The sequence below is a fragment of the Dasypus novemcinctus genome, chromosome 28 (assembly GCF_030445035.2).
Source record: "Dasypus novemcinctus isolate mDasNov1 chromosome 28, mDasNov1.1.hap2, whole genome shotgun sequence".
NCBI classification, from domain to species: domain Eukaryota; kingdom Metazoa; phylum Chordata; class Mammalia; order Cingulata; family Dasypodidae; genus Dasypus; species Dasypus novemcinctus.
In genome coordinates, this window is record NC_080700.1 from 34,153,248 (window position 1) to 34,174,306 (window position 21,059).

The following is a 21,059-nucleotide window of genomic DNA, read 5'->3' on the forward strand; positions in this document are numbered from 1 at the left end:
CTCTGTCGAGCATTAGAGAGGAGAATAAATTGGAAGACAGCAAGAGTGGATGTGGGGTACTGGTAAAGAAGGTATTGTAGACTTGATATCTGTACTTACAGTAGTTACATAAGTGAATAGCCTTGTTCTTAGGAAATGTACTTGGCAGTATTAAGTATGCAAGGAGAATGATGTATACAACTTACCCTCAAATATTTAGAAAACTGATAAGTAGATAAACAGATGGATGGATGGATGGATGAATGGATGGATAGATAGATAGATAGATAGATAGATAGATAGATAGATAGATAGATAGATAGATAGATAGATACAGAAATTGGTGCATATTAAAATTGGTGGACCCTGTGGGGGGGGCAGTTAGGGGAATATTGGAGTTCTCAGCATGGGGTTAGTAATATTTTACACTTTTCCCGTAAGTTTAAAATTAGTTCAAAATAAAATGTTTAAGGAAAAAACAGACACTGTCATTGTAAAATAAAAAATGATGGTGATGTGGACCAAACTGGTGGTGGGGAAAGATGGAGAAGAGTGGGTGAATTTATGAACTATGCAAAGGTAAAATCTCCAGAATTTTGGTGGTTGATTGGATATGGGGGCGGTGGAGAAGAAGGCACTGGCTAATGGAACTGGATGGTGGGTCCATTCACCGAGAGAGGGAAGCCTGGGTGGGGAGAGGACTAGAGGGGGGAGTCACGAGGTCGGTTCTGGGCACACACTGAGTTGGAGGAGCCTTTGTGACCCCAAAGTAGAGATGTTAAGTAAACACCTGGGCTTCAGAGGAGAGTGATAAAATGTGTGAGTCATCGGTGAAGCTGCAGTGGGGAGAGAATTGTCTGATTGCCCGGAGGGAGAGGCGGGCTTGAGCCCGACTTTGAGAAGCCCTGGAATTCAGTAGCTGGTTATAGGTAGAGGAAAATAATCTTATAAGAGAGACCGAAAAAGGCCTATGAGAGCAGAAAAGGCATCAAGAAAGCCAAGCAAATGAGGGAGTTGGGTATCTCCCGGAGAGACTGATGGAGCCTGAGAACATCCCTCAGACTTAGCCGAGGGGGTTGGCGGTGGTTGTCTGGGTGCCTGCTTGTTTGTTTTGCTGGAGAGACAAGTGGACGATCTTGAGATGTGTTAGCCATGGACTGGATGTGGCCTGGCCACAAGACTGGAGGGCTCTCCGTCATTGCTCCCCTCCAGTCCCCTGCCTTCCTGCAGCTCGCATCCTGCCTCCACTCCCACCCCAGGGCCTTTGCACCAGCTGTTTTCTCCCTGCTGGTCCAACTGGCTCCCCTCCTCCTTCAAGCCTCAGCTTTTTGTTGCCTTCCTGAGTCAGATTCCGCTTTACAAGCTCTCACAGCACCACCCTTCTCCTTCCCCACACAGATCACAGTGGCAAGTTGGCCCTCGTGGGATTCCTTGAAATGGGTCTCCCCCCCTCGACAGGCCGTTGATTTACCTTGCTCAACATTGATTTCCCAGTGCCTAGCAGGGCGCCTGGTCATTGGAAAGAGCTCAATAGAAATTCACTGAAGCACTGAAGGGTTGAAAAGACTCCAGCCTCGTAGGACGGGCTGCGTGGGTCAGGGGAGGGGCTGGCTGGAAAGACGCTGATGCAGGGACAAGAAAGAGAGCAGTATCACCAGGGCACATCGATGGGCATATGTCAGGGAGCTGGAGAGAGGCAGGGACCTGTTCTTCCAGAGCCAAAGATCACCTTGACACCCGTGCCTTGTCCCGAGAAGCCAGCCTGCCCCCGCCACCCCGTGTCAGTGAGGATAACACTAAATTATCATCACACTTCCTCTCGGGCAGGGCCTCTGCCTGTGTCCCCAGAGGCAACCAATTACCTTGCACTGGGATAGCTGCAGGTTGGCAAGGAGAAGAAGGGAGCGTTTAGAAGTCCTGATCAACCGTACTGAAAGTCAGGCTTTGTGGAGACACAAGAGAACTTTCCAAAGTCCTTCAGCTCCAGTAACAGACCCAGAGCCAGGTCTGGCCCATTGGGTCTGGAGTTACTTCCTGTTTTGAGAAGACACCCCTTTGAGGCTGAGCTACGAGACATGGAAACAGTAAGGAGACCGTATCAGTGGGAAGCTAGACGCTTCCATCCAGGGGACATTAGAAAAGAAAGGAGAGAGAGGGAAGCGGACATGACCCAAGTGATCAGAGCCCCCACCGACCACATGGGAGGTCCCTGCTTGAGATCCCTGTGCCTCCTAAAGAAGACAGCGAGCTGGTGCGATGGGCAGGCGTGGCAAGCTGATGCAACAAGATGGCATGACAAGAGACACAAGAAGAAAAACATAATGAGAGACACAACAAAGCAGAGAATGGAGGTGGTCCCCTCCCACATAGGAAGTCCCAGGTTTGGTTCCCTTTGCCTCCTAAAGGAAAAAGGAGAACAAACAGATGCAGCAAGTGCAAACAATGAGGGGGTAAAGAGAAGAGGAGGCTTGTTTCTCAGCATCGCCTGGCAGATGGCAAGCCTTCCGGAGAAGTCCAGGGCCAGCAGCGTGCAGCACCTAACCGGGCTGCCTGGGAAGACGGGCCAGACAGGTGAGTCTGAAGCCACACCTCGGGGTCCTTGGCAAGCCCCCAAGGACCAGTGGACTGTCTGAAATTCTTTATTAGTCAGCCAAAGGGGTGCCGATGCAAAATACCAGAAGTTGGTTTTTATAAAGGATGTTTATTTGGGGTAGGGGCTTACAGATACCAGGCCATAAAGCATAGGTTCCTTCCCTCACCAAAGTCTATTTGGAGCAAGATGGCTGCCGACGTCTGTGAGGGTTCAGGCTTCCTGGGTTCCTACGTTCCTGGGGCTTGCTTCTCTCTGGGTTCAAGGTTCCTCTCTTCCCAGGCTTGCTTCTTTGTGGGCTCAGGGTTCCTCTCTTCCTGGGGCTGGCTTCTCTTTCCTCTGTGCACTTCCTGGTCCTCCAGCTTAAGGCTTCAGCATCAAACTCCAATATCAAAAACCCTCAACTCTGTCCTTTGCCATGTCGTGTATCTGTGAGTCCCCACCCCTTAGTTGTGGGGACTCAATGCCCTGCTGACGTGGCCCAATCAAAGCCCTAATCTAACTTAATCACACCCAGGTACAGACCAGATTACAAACATAATCCAACATCTATTTTTGGAAGTCATAACCAAAACAAACTGCTGCAATCCACCCTCTAAATTCCAAAAAGACGTTACAATATTTGAAAAAACCTTAAATCAGTAACAATGCAAGTACTAAATCATATCTCAGTCAGTTTAAAGAAATACAGTTTGTTTGGGGGCAAAGTCCCACCTATAGCAGGGAAACTTACAAAACAATTTATCTGTTTCCAATATACAAATGGACAGACAAAGGATAAACATTTTCATTACAATAAAGAGAAGTTGGGAGGGAAACGTGAGTCACTGGGTCCTCTACAGTTCAGTAAACCTGCAGGGCATCCTCCATTTAATTTCAGTCTGAGAGTCAATCCTTTTTTATTTTTTTTCAGATTTTATTTTATTTATGTCTCTCTCCTTCCCCCCCATCTTCTGCTCTCTGTGTCCATTCGTTGTGTGTTCTTCTATGTCCGCTTGCTTTCTTGTCATGCAGCAACAGTGTTGCTTTTTTGTTGTATCATCTTGCTGCGTCAGCTCTCCATGTGTGCAGTACCACTCCTGTGCGGGCTGCGCTTTTTTCACGTGGGGTGGCTTTCCTTGCAGGGTGCACTCCTTGCATGTGGGGCACCCCTACACGGGGGTCACCCCTGCATGGCACAGCACTCCTTGTGCACAAGAGCACTGTGCATGGGCCAGCTCACCACACAGGTCAGGAGATTCTGGGTATTGAACCCTTGGACCCTCCATATGGTAGGCAGATGCTCTATCAGTTGAGCCACAACTGCTTCCCTGAGAATCATTCTTAAGATGATTTATTTTCCTTGGTGCCTTATGGGAAACCACACTTTCCACATGCTTGCCCAATGGCCATTTTGTTGGTTCCACCCTTACGGAGCATCTAGGTGTCAACCAAGCTCCAGACCTCACCCTCCAAGAGTGTTGGGGTGATTGCCACACCTTACCCAATATTTGGGTTAGAGTCTTAACCCCCCCAATACAGTGATGTGAAGACAACATTCCCCCTAACCTTTGGCATACAGTCTCAACCCACTCAGAGCAACGAGTTGACCACCTGGCCTTCCCTAATCCATGGGGAACAGGTCTGCCCCTCTCAGACCTGTAGAGTGCTGACCTTAACTACCCTAATCCTTGGGGAACGTGCTCCACCCACCCTCTCTGTACCCTGGGGTGGCAAAAGTCTCCCAGAACATCGGGTGGGAACATCCACCCTCTTCAACTACTGGTGCAAACTCACCCTCTCTATACACATGGTTGGAGTTCCTCTCTTGGCCCAAGGTAATGTCTTAATTCCAAATCTCAGCTTCCATGGTTTGCCTCTTAAAGCTGTTTCTCCTTCAATCTCTCCTTTCCATGTCCCTTTTAGTCCAAGTTGACAGCGGTTTTGTTCACACAGTTCTCTCAAAAACCTCGTTGGTTTAGCAAGCAAGAAGCAGGGGTCCAAGCCATCAGACAGTAAGACTTTCCACAAGTCTTTCTGAGATAACTGTATCTTCAATCTTGATTTACAAGTTCCAAGTTTAGTTAAGTCCTCCAATGGGACACTTTCTTCTGGGAGCTTGATTTCCAGAGGCTTGGAATTTCCAGAATTAGTTTCTGTTTTTCTTTGTGCCTGACAGTTCAGTCCTCAGTATATCAATCTCATCTAGCATTTTGCTGTAAGCTGCAAACAGAAGTCAAGCTGCATTCTCTGGGTTTACTTTGGAGATTTCTTCAGCTAAATGCCCAGGCTTGCCATTTTCAAATTCTGCCTTCCATAAAACATCAGGAGTTAATCTTGCTAAGTTCTCTGCAACTTTAAAACCCAGATCATCTTTCCTCCAGTTTCAATAATAGTTTCATCATTTACTTCTAAGGCATCATTAAAAAGTCTCTTTAGCATCAATATTGCTATCAACAGTCTCTTCAAAGTGATCCAGGCCTTTTCCATCAAGCATCTCACAATTCCTCAAAAAAATATCCCTTACCCATTTATAAAACCATTCCAGCATTTTGGTAATTGCAAAAGTACTATCCCACTCTTGGTACCAAATTCTGTATTAGTCAGCCAAAGGGGCACTGACACAAAATACCAGAAATTGGTTGGTTTTTATAAAGGGTATTTATTTGGGGATGGAGTTTACAGACACCAGGCCATAAAGCATAAGTTACTTCCCTCACCAAAGTCTGTTTGCACATGTCAGAGCAAGATGGCTGCCAACGTCTTCGAGCGTTCAGGCTTCCTGGGTTCCTCCCTTCCAGGGTCTTGCTTCTGTCTGGGTTCAAGGTTCCTTTCTTCCCAGGGTTTGCTTCTTTGTGGGCTCAGGGTTCCTCTCTTCCTGGGGCTGGCTTCTCTTTCCTCTGTGAGCTTACTTCCTGGGGCTCCAGGTTAAGGCTTCAGCATCAACTCTGTCCTTTGCAGTGTCTTTTATCTCTGTGCACCCACTCACCAAAGGGTGAGGACTCAATGCCCTCCTACTGATGTGGCCCAATCAAAGCCCTAATCATAACTTAATCATGCCCAGGTAGGGACCAGGTTACAAACATAATCCAAAATCTATTTTTGGAATTCATAATCATATCAAACTGCTACATACATATAGCAGAGAAGTTGTGAGCTTCCGAAACAATCATGCATAACATGCAGAATTCCCATACATCACCCCTCCACCAACATCTTGCATTGTTGTGGAACATTTGTTAGATTATGAAAGAACATGATTAGACAATTACCACTAACTGTGGTCTATAATGTACACTTGGTGGATTTTTCCCACACACTCCCTATTATTAACACCATGTATTAGTATTGTACATTTGTTATAGTTCAGAGAGAGAATGCTCTCGTATTTGTAAGTTAACCACAGACCATTTCCGCCACATGGTTCACTGTGTTATACAGTCCCATGCCTTGTACAATCCATCCAAATCGTACACTCAGTGGCTCTCATTTTCAGCACAAAGCTGTGCAGTCATCAGCTCAGTCAACTTTTGAACACTTTCCTTAGTCCAAAAGAAAAAATCCCATACTCCCCTATTACTGACCCTTAACGTTGTTATAGCACCTTCTTTGACATTGATGAAAGAATATTACAACATTGTTGCCCATCAGTTACATTGATTGTATTTCCCCGTGCACCGCCATATTGGTCCCACCTTGTAAAAGTGACGTCCATTTGTTCTACTTCACAGAAGAACATTCTCGTGTTTGTACCATTAACCACAACCTTCATCCACCTTTCTGGTCTCTTGGGATGTGGAGATTATCTGCTTTTCGATCCTTTCCACATTTCCTGCCAACCTCAGAGCCTCAGCATGGCTGCCCTGTCGCTGACCCCAGACAGCCACAGCTGTTCACGAGACTACCTGGGGCAGCAGCAAAGCCCTGGCCAGGCAAGAAAGGATGGTGAGGATGGACTTGAAGCCATCGTGTGGAGTGAAACAAGCCAGACCCCAAAGGACAAATGCTGCAGGACCTCGCTGCTACGGAGTAATTCGAATAAGCAAAGTCATAGAGTCAGAATCTAGACAACGAGTTACCAGGGGATGGGGGTGGGGTAGGCAATGGGGAGCTAAGGCTTAAATTGTGCAGTGTCTATGTGGGTAGACTGCAGAGCTTTGGTAACGAGTGGAGGTGACGGGAACACTGCATCGTGAACGTGATTAACAGCCCTGATTTATATACGTGATTAAAAGGGGAAATTTCAGGTTGTGTATCTGTTACTAGAATAACACTGACCATGTGACAGCCAGGCCCTGAGCCTCAACAGACTTGCAACTCCTACCCTCTGGTTTATTGGACTTACCCCACTCAGCTAACATGGAGGTGAAGAAGGTCAACCACCACACCAGGGAGCCAAGAGTGCCTACAACTGCAAGCAGGAGAATTGCATCCAGCATCCACGTGGAATCTAAGCCCCCTCTTGATAAAGAGGTGGAGCGGACATCACCATCCCAGGGTCCACAGGCTGGAGGAATAGAGTATGGATTAGAGTGGACTTACTGATATTCTACTATGGAACTATTGTGATTAGTAATGGAAGTAAATGTAGCATTGATGTGGAGAAAGTGGCCACGGTAGCAGCTGAGGGTGGGGAGTGGGAAGGAGAGATGCAATGTGGGGGCATTTTCAGGAGTTGGAGTTGTCCTGGGTGGTACTTACTGCAGGGACAGTTACTGGACATTGTATGTCCTGCCATGGCCCACTGGGGGAGAGTGTAAACTATAATGTGGACCATTGACCATGTGGTACAGCAGTGCTGAGAGGTGTATTCACCAAGTGCAATGAATGTCCCATGATGATGGAGGAGGTTGTTGTTATGGGAGGAGTGGGGTGAGGGGACCTCATAACTTTTTAATGTAACATTAAAAAAATAAATAAATAAAGACAAATTTTAAAAAAATAAAGGGAATCTGGACCTGCTCTGTCCAGGTGGTAGCTGCTAGACACAAGTGACTAGCCCCATTTTAATGGCTAAATAGCCTCATGTGGTTCTGGCTACCATGTTAGACAGGCAGACACATGAGCCAAGATGCTCGTGCATTCGTGCATTCACTCCTTCCTCTACTCAAGGCGGATTCGCAGGTCCCGACTAGGAAAGCTGGGGGCTGGGCAGGGGTCGTGAGCAGGACCCGACCTGCTTTTTGCAGCAACTCCTTGGTATTTGCAGAGGGCACACATGCTAGGCCAGACTTCAGGTTTTTTGCATCCGCACCCCTTTGGCCGACTAATAGAGGGTTCAAGTGCAAACGCTCTGAACTTGGAGTTGATAGCCCTCCTTACCCAGAGCCCCCTCCCCAGCCCAAGTCAAGGCAAGGGGGCGGGTGAGCAGCTGCTCCAGCCACCCTGGTCTCACCAGAGGAGGAAGGGGGGCAGACTGAGATGGGAGCGCAGGGCCGAGCGGACGCTGGGGCGCCGAAGCAGGGCGAACCCCCGCCCAGTTAGGGACCCCCCTCTTTACTGCCTGCTGGTAGCTTCTGGAAGGGGTGTGGTAAAGACCTTCCACCTGCACGCCCGTATTCACAGTTGCCGAACGGTGGCAGCAGAGACCACAGGGGACGATGGATGACCACCACGCGGGAGGGACACACGGGGGCCCACTACTCGGCCGTAGAAAGGAATGACGTCCCGATGCCTGGCCCAACACGGATGACCATCACGTGGAGTGAAATAAGCCTGACACAAAAGGGCAAATACAGAACAATTTCCCTTCTAGGAAAGAACCGGAATATGCAAATTCAGAGACAGAAAGTAGATTACAGGTCACCAGGGGCAGGAACCGAGGGGTGTAGAACGGGGAATTTGTCACTTACCAGGTACAGAGTTTCTGTTTGGCGGAATGAAAAAGTTCTGGTAATGAACGGTGGTGACAGCAGCACCACATTGTGAATGTAATTAATGCCGCTGCAGTTCACACTGAGAAATGGCTCAAGTGGCACCTTTTAGGTTATGTCTATCTTACCACAATAATTTTTTTAAATTTTAAAATGAAAAGTCTTCCATATCGATCATGAGCTCTCTCTTCGTTGAAAATCCATTACTCTAGAATAAGCCAGAGTCTGCTGAGTTTTCTCAGGGTTTAAAAATGTTAACGGGGGGAAGCGGATATGGCTCAACTGATAAGAGCGTCTGCCCACCATACGGAGGGTCCAGGGTTCAAATCCAGGGCCTCCTGACCTGTGTGGTGAGCTGACCCATGTGCAGTGCTGCCGCGCACAAGGAGTGCCGTGCCATGCAGGGGCGTCCCTGCATAGGGGTGCCCCACGTGCAAGGAGTGCGCCCCGTAAGGAGAGCCGCCCCATGTGAAAAAAGCGCAGCCCACCCAGGAGTGGCGCCACGCACACGGAGAGCTGACGCAGCAAGATGCCGCAACAGAGAGAGACACAGATTCCCTATGCCACTGACAAGAATACAAGCGGACACAGAAGAACACACAGAGAATGGACACAGAGAGCAGACAACTGGGGGGAAGGGCAGGGAAGGAGAGATAAATGAATGAATGAATGAATGAATGAATGAAATGAGCAAAAACAAACAAGCAGGAGATGAATGTGGCTCACGCAGTTGAGCACCCGCCTCCCACATGGGAGGTCCCAGGTTCAGTTTCTGGTACCTCCTAAAGAAAAAAACAAACAAGCACAAACAATAAGTAAAAACAACAAGCAAAGAGACAAGGGAGCCACCTGGGGAGGGACTATAAAAAAAAAAATAACAACAACCAAAACAAAAGTTCTGTATACCCCCAAAATGAGGACACAATGAAATGAAACCATTGCCTAGGGTTGTAAGAGGATGTGAAACGACCGGGTGGCTTTCCCCCAGCTTCATACCACGCCTTCTCTAAATTTGCCTTACGGGTAGAGCATGCAAATCATCAGGCAGATTGGCGTGCTCCCAGCCCAGGCAAGGAAATGCTGGTGGCAGCTGGCAAGGGAGGGTCCCTCTTCCTCCAGAGGCCACAACGCAGCTGTCAACAAGCTTTCGGTAAAAGCCTCAGTCTTTTGAAAACCTGCAGGACGCTTTTCTTAAGGCTAGGTGTATAGCAAGCCGGGTGTTGAGTTGAGTGGCCCAAGCTCCAGTCTTTCTTGCCCACACAGGCGCACACACCCCTGGAAGGTGTGGGGAGTGGTCTGAGCAATCAGCGCCTGTGCTGCTCCCCCACCAGAGCAGGCTCGCAGGGCCTGCGGGGGCCTGGGCCCCGTGTGGCTGAGAGCACCTGCACCCAGGTGGGGGGTCACCGGGCAGGTGGTTCCTGCTGAGGGCACGTTCAGCGCTCATCAGCCTGGGGAGAGCCTCGGCCAGCACCCTAGGCAAGTGGCCTGCTTGGACCCAGGGCCTCCCACCCTGCCACCCTTGCCAGGGTGAGACAGGGAAGGTACAAGGTTCGGAACTGCAGGTGGCAAACATGGGCTCGGGCAAGACCCTGGAAGGTGGCACTCACTGCCGTGGGCAACTTACATTCTCTCCCTGGACCTCCAGGCAGAGAGATTCCTTTATAAGAAAAAAATGCATTTCTTTCTTTCGAGTGTAAAACAGCCACCTCCAATTCTAGAACATTAGAGATAGAAAAGCCACTTGGGATTTTTATTCCAACCCCCTAATTGTAAAAGCGGGGCTCAAGAGTCTGGTGACTGGCCCAAGTTCACGGGGTGGCTGCTCAGCTGAGAGGCTACATTTGCATGGCACATTGTGGTCAGGTCGCAGTATGTGGCTATCTACATTCAAATTCGAATTAGTGAAAATGAAGTCCAATTAAATATTCAGTTCTCTGCCATTTCGAGTGCTCAGCTGCCTCATGCAGCCAGAGGCCACTGTCATGGACCACGCTAGAACATTCTAGAACATTCCCATCATCACGGAAAGTTCTGCTGGGCAGCCCTGAGTGAGAGGCTGGAATTCAGACCTTCAGGCTCTAAGTCCTGTGTTCTGTCCCCTGCTTCTACCTCCCTGGTTTTCCACGTGGGGTACATAAAAAAAAAGAATGACAGGGGCTCACCAGGTCCCTGCAGCATGCACTCCCCACGTTGCGTCTACTAATTCTCACTGGAGGTGACCCACCAGAGCTTCTGAAATGATCAAGGAAGCCATACATCCGGCTTACACCACCCAAACAGACCCCTTTTGTTGTTACGGTGGTTGATCGTGTGATAGTTTTACAAACTGAGTTCTCTGTTTAAATGGCTTTTGGACAGAATTGTTTAATAAAACAGGTCAACTCCTGTGGGCTCCGAACAAACACATGCCTTTAAAAAACCCTTGGCCAGTGACTCCCACTGTCGGCCCCCAGACTGCAGACACCAGGTCTACCAGGCTCAGCCAGTACAAAACATCCTGGGGAAGAGATGAGGCTCAAGCAGGCGGCCTGCTTTCCACATGGGAGGTCCCGGGTTCAATCCCCGGTGCCTCCTTAAATACAAGCAGGGAAGCGGATTTGGCTCAATGGATAGAGCATCTGCCTATCACATGGGAGGTGCAGGGTTCAAACCCAGGGCCTCCTGACCTGTGTGGTGAACTGGCCACACACAGTGCTAATGTGTGCAAAGAGTGCCGTGCCACGCAGGGGTGTCCCCGGCGTAAGGGAGCCCCATGCACAAAGAGTGCACCCCGCAAGGAGAGCCGCCCAGTGCAAAAAAAGCACAGCCTGCCCAGGAGTGGCGCCGCACACACGGAGAGCTGACACAGCAAGATGACGCAACAAAAAGAAACACAGATTCCCAGTGGCACTGACAAGAATGAAAGTGGACAAAAGAACATACAGTGAGTGGACACAGAGAGCAGACAATGGGGGGGAAGTGGAGAGAAATTTTAAAACAAACACAGAAACAACAAGCAGCCAAACAGAAAAACCACAGCTCCAGGGGAGCTGACGTGGCTCAGTGGTTGAGCACCGGCTTCCCACATACGAGGTCCCGGGTTCAATCCCCGCCCTGAGACCAAAAAAAAAAAACATCCTTGAAGGGTGGCCACCAAAGCCCACGGGACTTCAGCAGAGGTCACACGGAGGCTGGCAGCCAGAGTTCTGCTTGAGCCAGCTGCTGACCTTGGCCAAAGCCCTCTCTGTGCTTCCTCCTCTGTCTGATGAGAAGGTCAGATGCAAAGTGCTGAGGGCGGCGTGGACATCCCCCTGCTCCCCCAAAGGCAGGGGAGAGAGAAGCATGGCACTGCCTGTCATTTCTCCTTCTAGACCAGCGGTTAATGTTTCGGGGATCCCTGGCACTTTTAATGAAAGCCAATGGACACCGATACGTCAACAGCCCATCTTTTGCAATATCATTTCAGACCGGTGATGGCTTTGAACATGGGAGAAGGGGTCCCCGGGCAAGGCAGGCAGGTGGCCTCTGGAAGCTGGAAACGGCACAGAAAGGGACTTCCCCCTGGAACCTGCAGAAGGAACCAGCCCTGCCAACCTTGATTTCGGCCCAAGGAGACCCACGCCCGACTTCTGACCGCGGATGCGCAGCTGCCCATGGAAGATGCGCTTCCCGTCTGCTCGGGGTGGAAGAGACCGGGGATCTGAGGGGCCTTTGCAGCTCCAGACAGCTGGTCGCGCGGCATGGCCTTCGGACACAAACGACAGCAGGGTCCACTGCCCTGCAAAGCCTCGGCGAGGGGGGATGTTCAGAAAGGGTGTTTCTGAGGTTGACCAAATGTTCGGGTAGACTCTAAACCCCTAGGCACCACTTGGGGTGCTCCGCCGGAGGAAGTCCTGCATTGGCATCTGTCACAGCTGGGGGTCTGGCAGAGCTGAGACCCCCTCTGGAGGACACACCGACCTTGACTGTAGAAGGAGGCATGGAGCTAAGCCTCGGACCCCAACGCCCCCCGAACGTGCCTTTTATTTGTTTATTTATTTGTTTGTTTGTTTGTTTTACTTCTCTCCCCCCCCCCCTCCAGTTGTCTGCTCTCTGTGTCCATTCACTATGGGTTCTTCTGTGTCCACTTGTATTCTTGTCAGCAGCACCGGGAATCTGTGTTTCTTTTTGTTGCGTCATCTTGTTGTGTCAGCTCTCCATGTGTGCGGAGCCACTCCTGGGTGGGCTGTGCTTTTCTTGTGCAGGGCAGCTCTCCTTGCAGGGGTGCACTACTTGTGCGTGGGGCTCCCCTACGCAGGGGACACCCCTGTGTGGCAGGGCACTCCTTGTGCGCATCAGCACTGCGCATGGGCCAGCTCCACACGGGTCAAGGAGGCCCGGGGTTTGAACCGCGGACCTCCCATGTGGTAGGCGGACGCCCTAACCACTGGGCCAAGTCCGTTTCCCCTGAACGTGGCTTTTAAAGGAACAAACAAGTCCTACTACCAGCCTGTCCTTATGCCCTGTCTCTTCTTGACTACTGTGGGACCAGAATGGGAGGTTTGGGCATGTGCAGTCATTCGTGTGTGTGTGTCTACTACACATACACACACACAACACACCCACATACGTGCACTCTGGGAAGCAAGGGGCTGGGCAGGCAGCCCGCGAGTGAAAGCATTTATATCCTAAAACCCTCCTCGCCTTAGTCTGGGTGCATTTCCACCTGCAGCCCCCGCACACTGAGCACGAAGCAGTTAAACTGAGTACAGGGAAGCGGATCGGCCTCCCACGTGGGAGATCCAGGGTTCGATCCCCAGGGCCTCCTTGACCCGTGTGGAGCTGGCCCACGCGCAGTGCTGATGCGCTCAAGGAGTGCCCTGCCACGCAAGGGTGTCTCCCGCATAGGGGAGCCCCACGCACAAGGAGTGCGCCCCATGAGGACAGCCACCCCACGCGAGAAAAGCGCAGCCTGCCCAGGAGTGGCACCGCATACGAGGAGAGCTGACGCAGCAAGATGATGCAACAAAGAGACACAGATTCCCGGTACTGCTGACAAAGAATGCCAGTGGATACAGAAGAACACACGGCGAATGGACACAGAGAGCAGACAACGGGGGTGGGGGGGGAAGGGAGAGAAATAAATTTAAAAAATAATAAATCTTAAGTAAATAAAAAGACAATGGAATGACATCTTTAAAAAGACAATATGAGACACAGTGAACTAAGGAGCTGAGGTGGTGCAGGAGAGTAAGCGCCTCTCTCCCACTCCAGAAGGTCCCAGGATCAGTTCCCAGAGCTGCCTAATGAGAACACAACAGACACAGAAGAACACACAGCAAATGGACACAGAGAGCAGACACCGGGGGGAAGAATAAGGAAAAATAATAATAAAGAAGCTTTTGGGAGAAGCAGATGTAGCTCAAATGGTTGAGTGCCTGCTTCCCATATACAAGGTGTCAGGTTCAATCCCCAGCGCCTCCAGATAACGAACAAATGGAAAAAAAATTCTCACTGGGGAGCAGTTGTGCTCAAATGGTTGAGCACCTCTTTCCTATATATGGAGTCCCAGGTTTGATCCCAGGAACCTCCTAAGAACAAACAAATAAACAAACAACTCTCACTGGGGAGTGGATGTAGCTCAGTGGTTAAGCACCTGCCTCCCACGTATGAGGTCTTGGGTTCAACCCGATACCTCCTAAAGAAAAAAAAAAGAAAAGCATTTGGAGGTGATAATCAGAGTCTGCAACAAGTTCTGGAAAAAAGTCTTCTCTTAGTGTCTAGAGCAGAGCATGTGGTTCTCACTATGGGGTGTGGGCGCCAACAAAACCTTTTTATTCCCATTCTTTAGAAAATCCCACCTTCATCATCCCTACGTGTGTTAGTACAGATGAGAGGCTCAGCAGAGTCCCCATGGGGAAGTGGGAAGCTCGGGGTGCCGGTGGATTTCCCTGGGGAGAGGAGCATGGCTGTATGAGCCTCCAGGAGCTGCTCTAACAAAATTACCATCTGCTGGATCAAGGTGCGGGCAGGGCTCCCCCTGGAGGTTTCGGGGAGCCTTGCAGCTTGTAAGCTTCTGGCGGCTCCTTGCTTTGCAGCCGCCTGGCTCCCGTCTTCCCAGCGCCCCCTCCTCCGCCTGCGAAATCTCCCTCTGCCTCTCTCTTCTATGGCCACTTGTGCTGCCATTCAAGGTCCCCCCTAAATTATCTCCCAAGACAATCTCCCCGGCTCGAGATTCAATCGCTTCAGTGCATCACATCTGCAAAGATTTTGCCACGTGAGGTCCCCCACAACTGTGGCATTCATCAGATTCTCAGGGGGAGCTGTGACCCCGAAAAGGTTAAGAGGAAAAGGAGTGCCCTCTCCCCGCCTTGGCATGAACAGGTATCTGCTGGGAAGTAGCCCCCACCCCCTAACATACACACACACCCCACAGTGGAATTTTGGCTCCACTTTTGCCCTGACCTTCTACCCATCCGGCTATAAGTATTGCCTTTCTCACATCAGAAGCGGCAGAGCGAGAACCCTCGCAGGCAGACCGGGGGCTCCATGTGCCCCCCGCCTCTCCGTGTCTAATCTCCAAGGCCCTCTCTGGTGCCCCCGAAGTGTTGGGTTTTGTTTTCGTTTTTAGGAGGGACCAGGGATTGAACTCTGGGACCTCGTTCATGGGAGGCAGGTGCTCAACCACAGGGCTACATCCGCTCCCCCGCTAAAGTGGTCTTTGAACCCTACAGCCGTCCTGCCGGGTGGATTTGGAATCGCAGGGTTCCTATAATCTTAGCGCTGGGTGAGGCTTCGAGCCAAGCGATGCCATCTTAAATGCGACACCCCCTCTCCACAGATGCCCAGAGAGAGACGCTCCTTGCCCACTTGGCACAATTCCTCTCAGGCTTTATCTTGAGGATCCTCGGAGCCTACTGGATTTTTTGAAAAATGCTTTTGGGGTTTTTTTTGGTACTAGAGAAGTTGTAGAAAAAAGAAAAATCTACAGAAAACTCATGCAGAGTTTTCCTATGCACACACACCCCATTATTGACATCTTGCACTAGTGTGGTAACTTTATTACAACTGATGAAAGAATGTTACTATAATTGTACTATTAACCACAGCCCATGGTTTAATTAGGGTTCACTGCACATGTTGTACAGTCCTAAAGTTTGTTTAACTTTTATTCTAGTCATATGGATACGACCTAAACTTCCCTTTTTTAATCAATTCAAGTATATAATTCAATTATGTTAATTACATTCACGATGTTGTGCTACCTTCACCACCATCCATTACCAAAACTTTTCCATCACCCCAAACAGCAATTTTGTACCAATTAAGCATGATCTCCCCATTCCCTACCCCCGCCCCCCATCCCTGGTAACCTGTTCTTGGGTGTCTGACGCGATGGAGTTGCCATCCTAATTATTTCCTATCAGTGAGATCATACGATATTTGTCCTTTTGGGTCTGGCTTATTTTACTCAACCTGATATCTTCCAAGTCCATCCACGTTGTCGCATGTATCAGAACTTCATTCCTTTTTCACGGCTGAATAAGATTCCACTACGTAGAGATAAGCACATTTTGTTTATCTGTTCATCTGGACACTTGGGTGGCTTCCATCTTTTGACAATTGCCAATAAGGCTGCTATGAGCACTGGTGTGCGTGTGTCTCCTCCAGGCCCTGCTTTCGATTCTTTTGGGTCTAGCCTAGCAGTGGGATTGCCAGGTCACCGTAATCCTAGACGTCACTTTCTGAGGAACCGCCAGTCTGTCTTTCCACAACGCTGCGCCCTTTTACCATCGCACCGACAACAAAGAAGTCAGAACCCACTGGATTCTCAAAAATCCCTTGGATTTCCCCAGGGATCTTGACTAGTCTGGATCTCCCAGGCTCGCTCTCTGGACCTGCCAGGGAGCACGGGTGAGGGGGCAGAGCTGGGGGGTCCAGCTGCCTGCTGCTGGGAGAAGAGGCCCCGCTCCCTGTTTGCATGGCCAGCCCGGGAGCCCTTTGATTGCAACGGGGGGTGCCCCAAGGCCGGTGATCCAGGTTGAGCTGATCAGAACCCTGCCAAGTCCCCCCAAAACCCACAGGGCGCCCAGTCCCTTGGGAACACGCGGCAGCCAGGACTCCCAGGTGCTCTGCAGACACTTTGTGGGCTCCCACCAGGCCTTGGAGCCGGGAAGCCTGCCTCTCTGCACCTGCCAGGAAACAACTGCCCGGGGCTCCGCCCTTGGTCTGGCCAGCAGCAGGTGCACGGAGCTCCCTTCACCCAAACGCGCCAGGGCGCCGGGTAAATAGGTGGGGGTGGGCACAGCACTTCTCTGGGATTTAACTAGGGAACTGCAGCCCGCTCCCCACGGAATTCAAGTTCATTTCCCATCCGCCTCTCAAAGTCGGGAGGGAGGAGAAGAGGACTTCACAGGAGAGGAAGTTGAGGTGCTGTGGCTCTCCCAGAGTCGTGCCAAGGCTAGGGACAGAATGCAGACAAAGGAGGCCCAGGGCGCCCTCCTTTCTCTGCGCCCTTGTGGGGCACCTGCCCTGGGCCTCCCCTGCCGGTCGCCTTTCCTCCGCATTTCACCGAGGGCGAAAGGGCGGCTCAGAGAGGCTCAGGGACTTCCCGAAGGCCACACAGCTCCCTGCCCGGAGGGCTCCAGCCCTCCGAGGCGGGGCGCGGGCACCCACCTCATGGCCACGTTGCTGCCGTCGATCACGATGGGTCTCAGGGCGCCGGCCGGGCCCGCGTCCTCCGGGCGCGGGTCGGGGGCGGCGCAGGAGCCGCGGGGCACGAGCAGGCGCGCGGGGTCGGCGTGCGCGCGGGGCCGGCCGCTGAGCAGCAGCTCCTGCAGCACGTCGTTGACCAGCGCGCCGTCGCCCAGCTTGCGCAGCGCCCGGGCCACGTCCTCGGGGCCGTAGCCCAGCTTCTGGAAGAGCTCGGCGCCGCCCGCGCGCTCCATGGCGCGCCCCGCCGCCTCCCGCGCGCGCCCGGAGAGGAAGGGCCCGCGCCGCGCCCCGCGCCGCCCCGTCTCTCTGATGGCAGGAAGCCCGGTCGCGGCCGGGCCCGGGGGTTTTGGGTGCTCGGGGGCGCCGACAGCGCCTCGGGGGCGTGTCCCGCGCCGGGGGTGGGGGGACGGGCCCGCCAGACGCACGGCCCACGGATGCACCTGTGCTCACCAGCACCCTCTCCTCCAGGCAACTCAGAGCGCACCCCATCTCTACCCCCCCAGGCCTCGCCCCTCTGCTCCTTTCCAGACCCCTGCCTGGTGGGCGCTGCAAAAAAGGGACGGTGGGCCCAGCGGAAGCTTGGGGGTACACTGGGCCCCTCTTTCCTCTCTGCCCGCAAGGACCTCCCTCTTTTCAGAAAAGATTTTAAACTAAGGAAAGAATCACCGAAGGCGCCCTGTGAAAAAGTCAAAAGATGCCGGAAGTGTAAAGAACAGAGATAAGCAGCACCTACAATCTGATTTATTGGACTTACCACACTCAGCTAAGATGGAGGTGAAGAAGGACAACCACCACACCATGGAGCCTAGAGTGATTACAACTGAAAATGGGAGGATTGCATCCAGCATCCAGGTGGAATCTGAGCCTCCTCTTGACATAAAGGTGCAATGGACACAACCAATCCAGTGTCCACATAGAAGAGGTGGCATTGGATTGGGAAAAGTGGACATAATGGACAAAGGGTATGGGGAAAGGCAGGAAGAGATGAGAGGTGGAGGCGTCTTCGGGACATGGAGCTGCCCTGGATGGTGCTTCAGAGGTAATCACCGGACATTGTAAATCCTCACAGGGCCTACATGATGGAATGGAGGAGAGTATGGGCCATGATGTGAACCAATGTATATGAGGTGCAGAGGTGCCCAAAGATGTACTTACCAAATCCAATGGATGTGTCATGATGATGGGAACGAGTGTTGTTGGGGGGGGGGGAGAGGGGGGGGTGGGGGGGTGGGGTTGAATGGGACCTCACATATATATTTTTAATGTAATATTATTACAAAGTCAATAAAAAATAAAAAAATTAAAAAAAAAAAAAAAAAAACAAAAAAAAAACAAAAAAAAAAAAAAAAAAAAAAAGAACAGAGATAAGGTACCTCTTCGTGCACACCCCAAACCCCACCTGCCGCCGCTGCTGCGTGTTCACAGCTGCAGGCTTTCGCTGCGCATTTCCTGGCTTGTCACGTAGACTGGTTTGTGGGATGGTTTCAGGGTTTGTGTGTGTGTGTGTGTGTGTGTGGTTACGTACGTGGTGTCGGGCTGTATCTGTTTTCAGCAACTTGCTTTTCGTTTCAAAATGCCTGTTTAGCTGTCCCCTGCCCACTGTATTCTCCAGGATTGAGAAGAGTGTCTGACACAGTTAGAACTCGGATGGATGGATGGATGGATGGATGGATGGATGGATGGAGGGAGGGATGGAGGGAGGGAGGGATGGAAGGATGGATGGATTGATGGGCAGGTGGGTGGGTGAATGCATAGATGGATGGATGGATGGATGGGTGGATGGGTGGATGGATGGATGGAGGGAGGGAGGGAGGGATGGATGGAAGGATGGATGGATTGATGGGCAGGTGGGTGGGTGAATGCATAGATGGATGGATGGATGGATGGGTGGATGGGTGGGTGGATGGATGAATGGTTAGGTGGGTGGGTGGGTGGATGGATGGATAGATGGATAGGTGGGTGGGTGGATGATTGGATGGATGGGTAGGTGCGTGGGTGGATGGATGGATGGATGAATAGGTGGGTGAATGGATGGATGATGAATGGATAGGTGGGTGGGTGGATAGATGAATGGATGGATGGATTGATGTGCAGGTGGGTGGGTGAATGGTTAGATGGATGGATGGATGGATAGGTGGGTGGATGGATGGATAGGTGGGTGGATGGCTGGATGATGAATGGATAGGTGGGTGGGTGGATGGATGGATGGATGGATTGATGGGCAGGTGGGTGGGTGAATGGATGGATGGATGGGTGGGTGGATGGATGGATAGGTGGGTGGATAGGTTGGTGGGTGGGTGGATGGATGAATAGGTGGGTGGATGGATGGATGGTTAGGTGGGTGGGTGGGTGGATGGATAGATGGATAGGTGGGTGGGTGGATGATTGTTTGGATGGATGGGTAGGTGGGTGGGTGGATGATTGTTTGGATGGATGGGTGGGTGGGTGGATGGATGGATGGGTGGATGGATAAATAGGTGGGTGGATGGATGGATAGATGAATGGGTAGGTGGGTGGATGGAAAGATGAATGGATGGATGGGTAGATAAATAGGTGGGTGGGTGGATGGATGAATGGATGGATTGATGGGCAGGTGGGTGGGTGAATGGATGGATGGATGGGTGGGTGGATGATAGGTGGGTGGACAGGTTGGTGGGTGGTGGATGGATGGATGGATGGATGAATAGGTGGGTGGATGGATGGATGGATGATGAATGGGTAGGTAGGTGGGTGGACAGATGAATGGATAGATGGATGGATAAATAGGTGGCTGGGTGGATGGATGGATTGATGGGTAGGTAGGTGGGTGGATGGATGAGTGGATGGCATGATGAATAGATGGGTAGGTGAATGGATAGATAGATAGGTAGGTAGGTAGGTAGATAGATAGATAGATAGATAGATAGATAGATAGAGGAGTTCTCCAGTGGTTAACCACACATAAAATATGGGAATTCGCACGGGGATGATTTCAGGGTTTGGGTTTTTGTTTGTGTGTGTGGTTGTTACACTACATGGTATCAAACTATGTGGATGACATAGTATGATTTTTCACTATTACAGATGGCGCTCAACCCACATCCTCGCACACCTGCCTTGTTACTCGGTCTCGTCGCTCTTTCAGGTTCTTTACTCTCATACTTGGGTCCTCCACAGCGTTCACTCCTCGCTTCTGAGCTCCCCGATTGGCTTCCCGTCCCCTTGCCCGGTCTCTCCCGTGGAGCTGAGGCTGGGGCAGAGCCACCACCAGGAGGTCCGGCGGGGTAGGTCCCTTGGCAGCCACCTCCTGCACAGCCACACCTCTCTCCTCCCCCGGGGACCTGGCCTACAGGCGACCTGGAGCGCCCGGAGAACACGGACCCTGCCCTGGTCCAGCAGCCTGGGCGGTGCCACCCTCAAGAGCCTTTTGCATCTTGGCCGTACACAAGCTCCCTGCCGCCTTGGGCACAGGACCACTCCCTTAGTCATTATTTTACATGCCAACGTTTTGGGCTGAACCCTTTGCTCCCGGAGGTTGTACACCTTGGTGGGATTCTCCTCCTAAGTCAGTCCATCTCTTTGCTTGGCCCCTGCTCCCTCCTCAGCGTCCCCATCTCTTTTCCCCCGCCCTCAGGCGCCGCACAGCCCTGCAGCTGCATCTGGCTCAGAGCCAGTACCGGGTCCGTGTGTGCGGTAAAGGCCACGCAAGCTGGATGGAATGCTGTGGGAGCTCGGAGCACGCATTGCCCAAGTGTCTACCTCCGTGCCTCTCAAAATTGGTCCAGGGACCCTCGGGGGACCCCTAGGTGCTTACAGAAAGGCTGCAAGGTGAAAGCTTTATTCATAATAATGTTGTCATTTGCTTTTTTTTCTAATATATTTTCTATTTATTTTTAAAAGATACATAGATCACACAAAATGCTACCTTAAAAAAATATAGGGGTTTCCCATATGCCCCACTCCCCCCACACACACACCCCTTTTCC

The 21,059-nt window shown here is 51.4% G+C and overlaps 1 protein-coding gene across 1 annotated transcript in view; it reads right to left on the reverse strand.

Annotated features, from left to right (window-relative positions):
• The window catches only part of ZC3H12D (zinc finger CCCH-type containing 12D), a 32,556-nt gene extending 15,212 nt beyond the window's left edge, over nt 1-17,344 (reverse strand). The window contains exon 1 of the mRNA XM_058289765.2: nt 17,056-17,344. Coding sequence (XP_058145748.1) covers nt 17,056-17,327 — 272 coding nt within the window. The 5' untranslated portion in view covers nt 17,328-17,344. The remainder of the gene's footprint in view (nt 1-17,055) is intronic.
• Between the last annotated feature and the right edge of the window lie 3,715 nt (nt 17,345-21,059).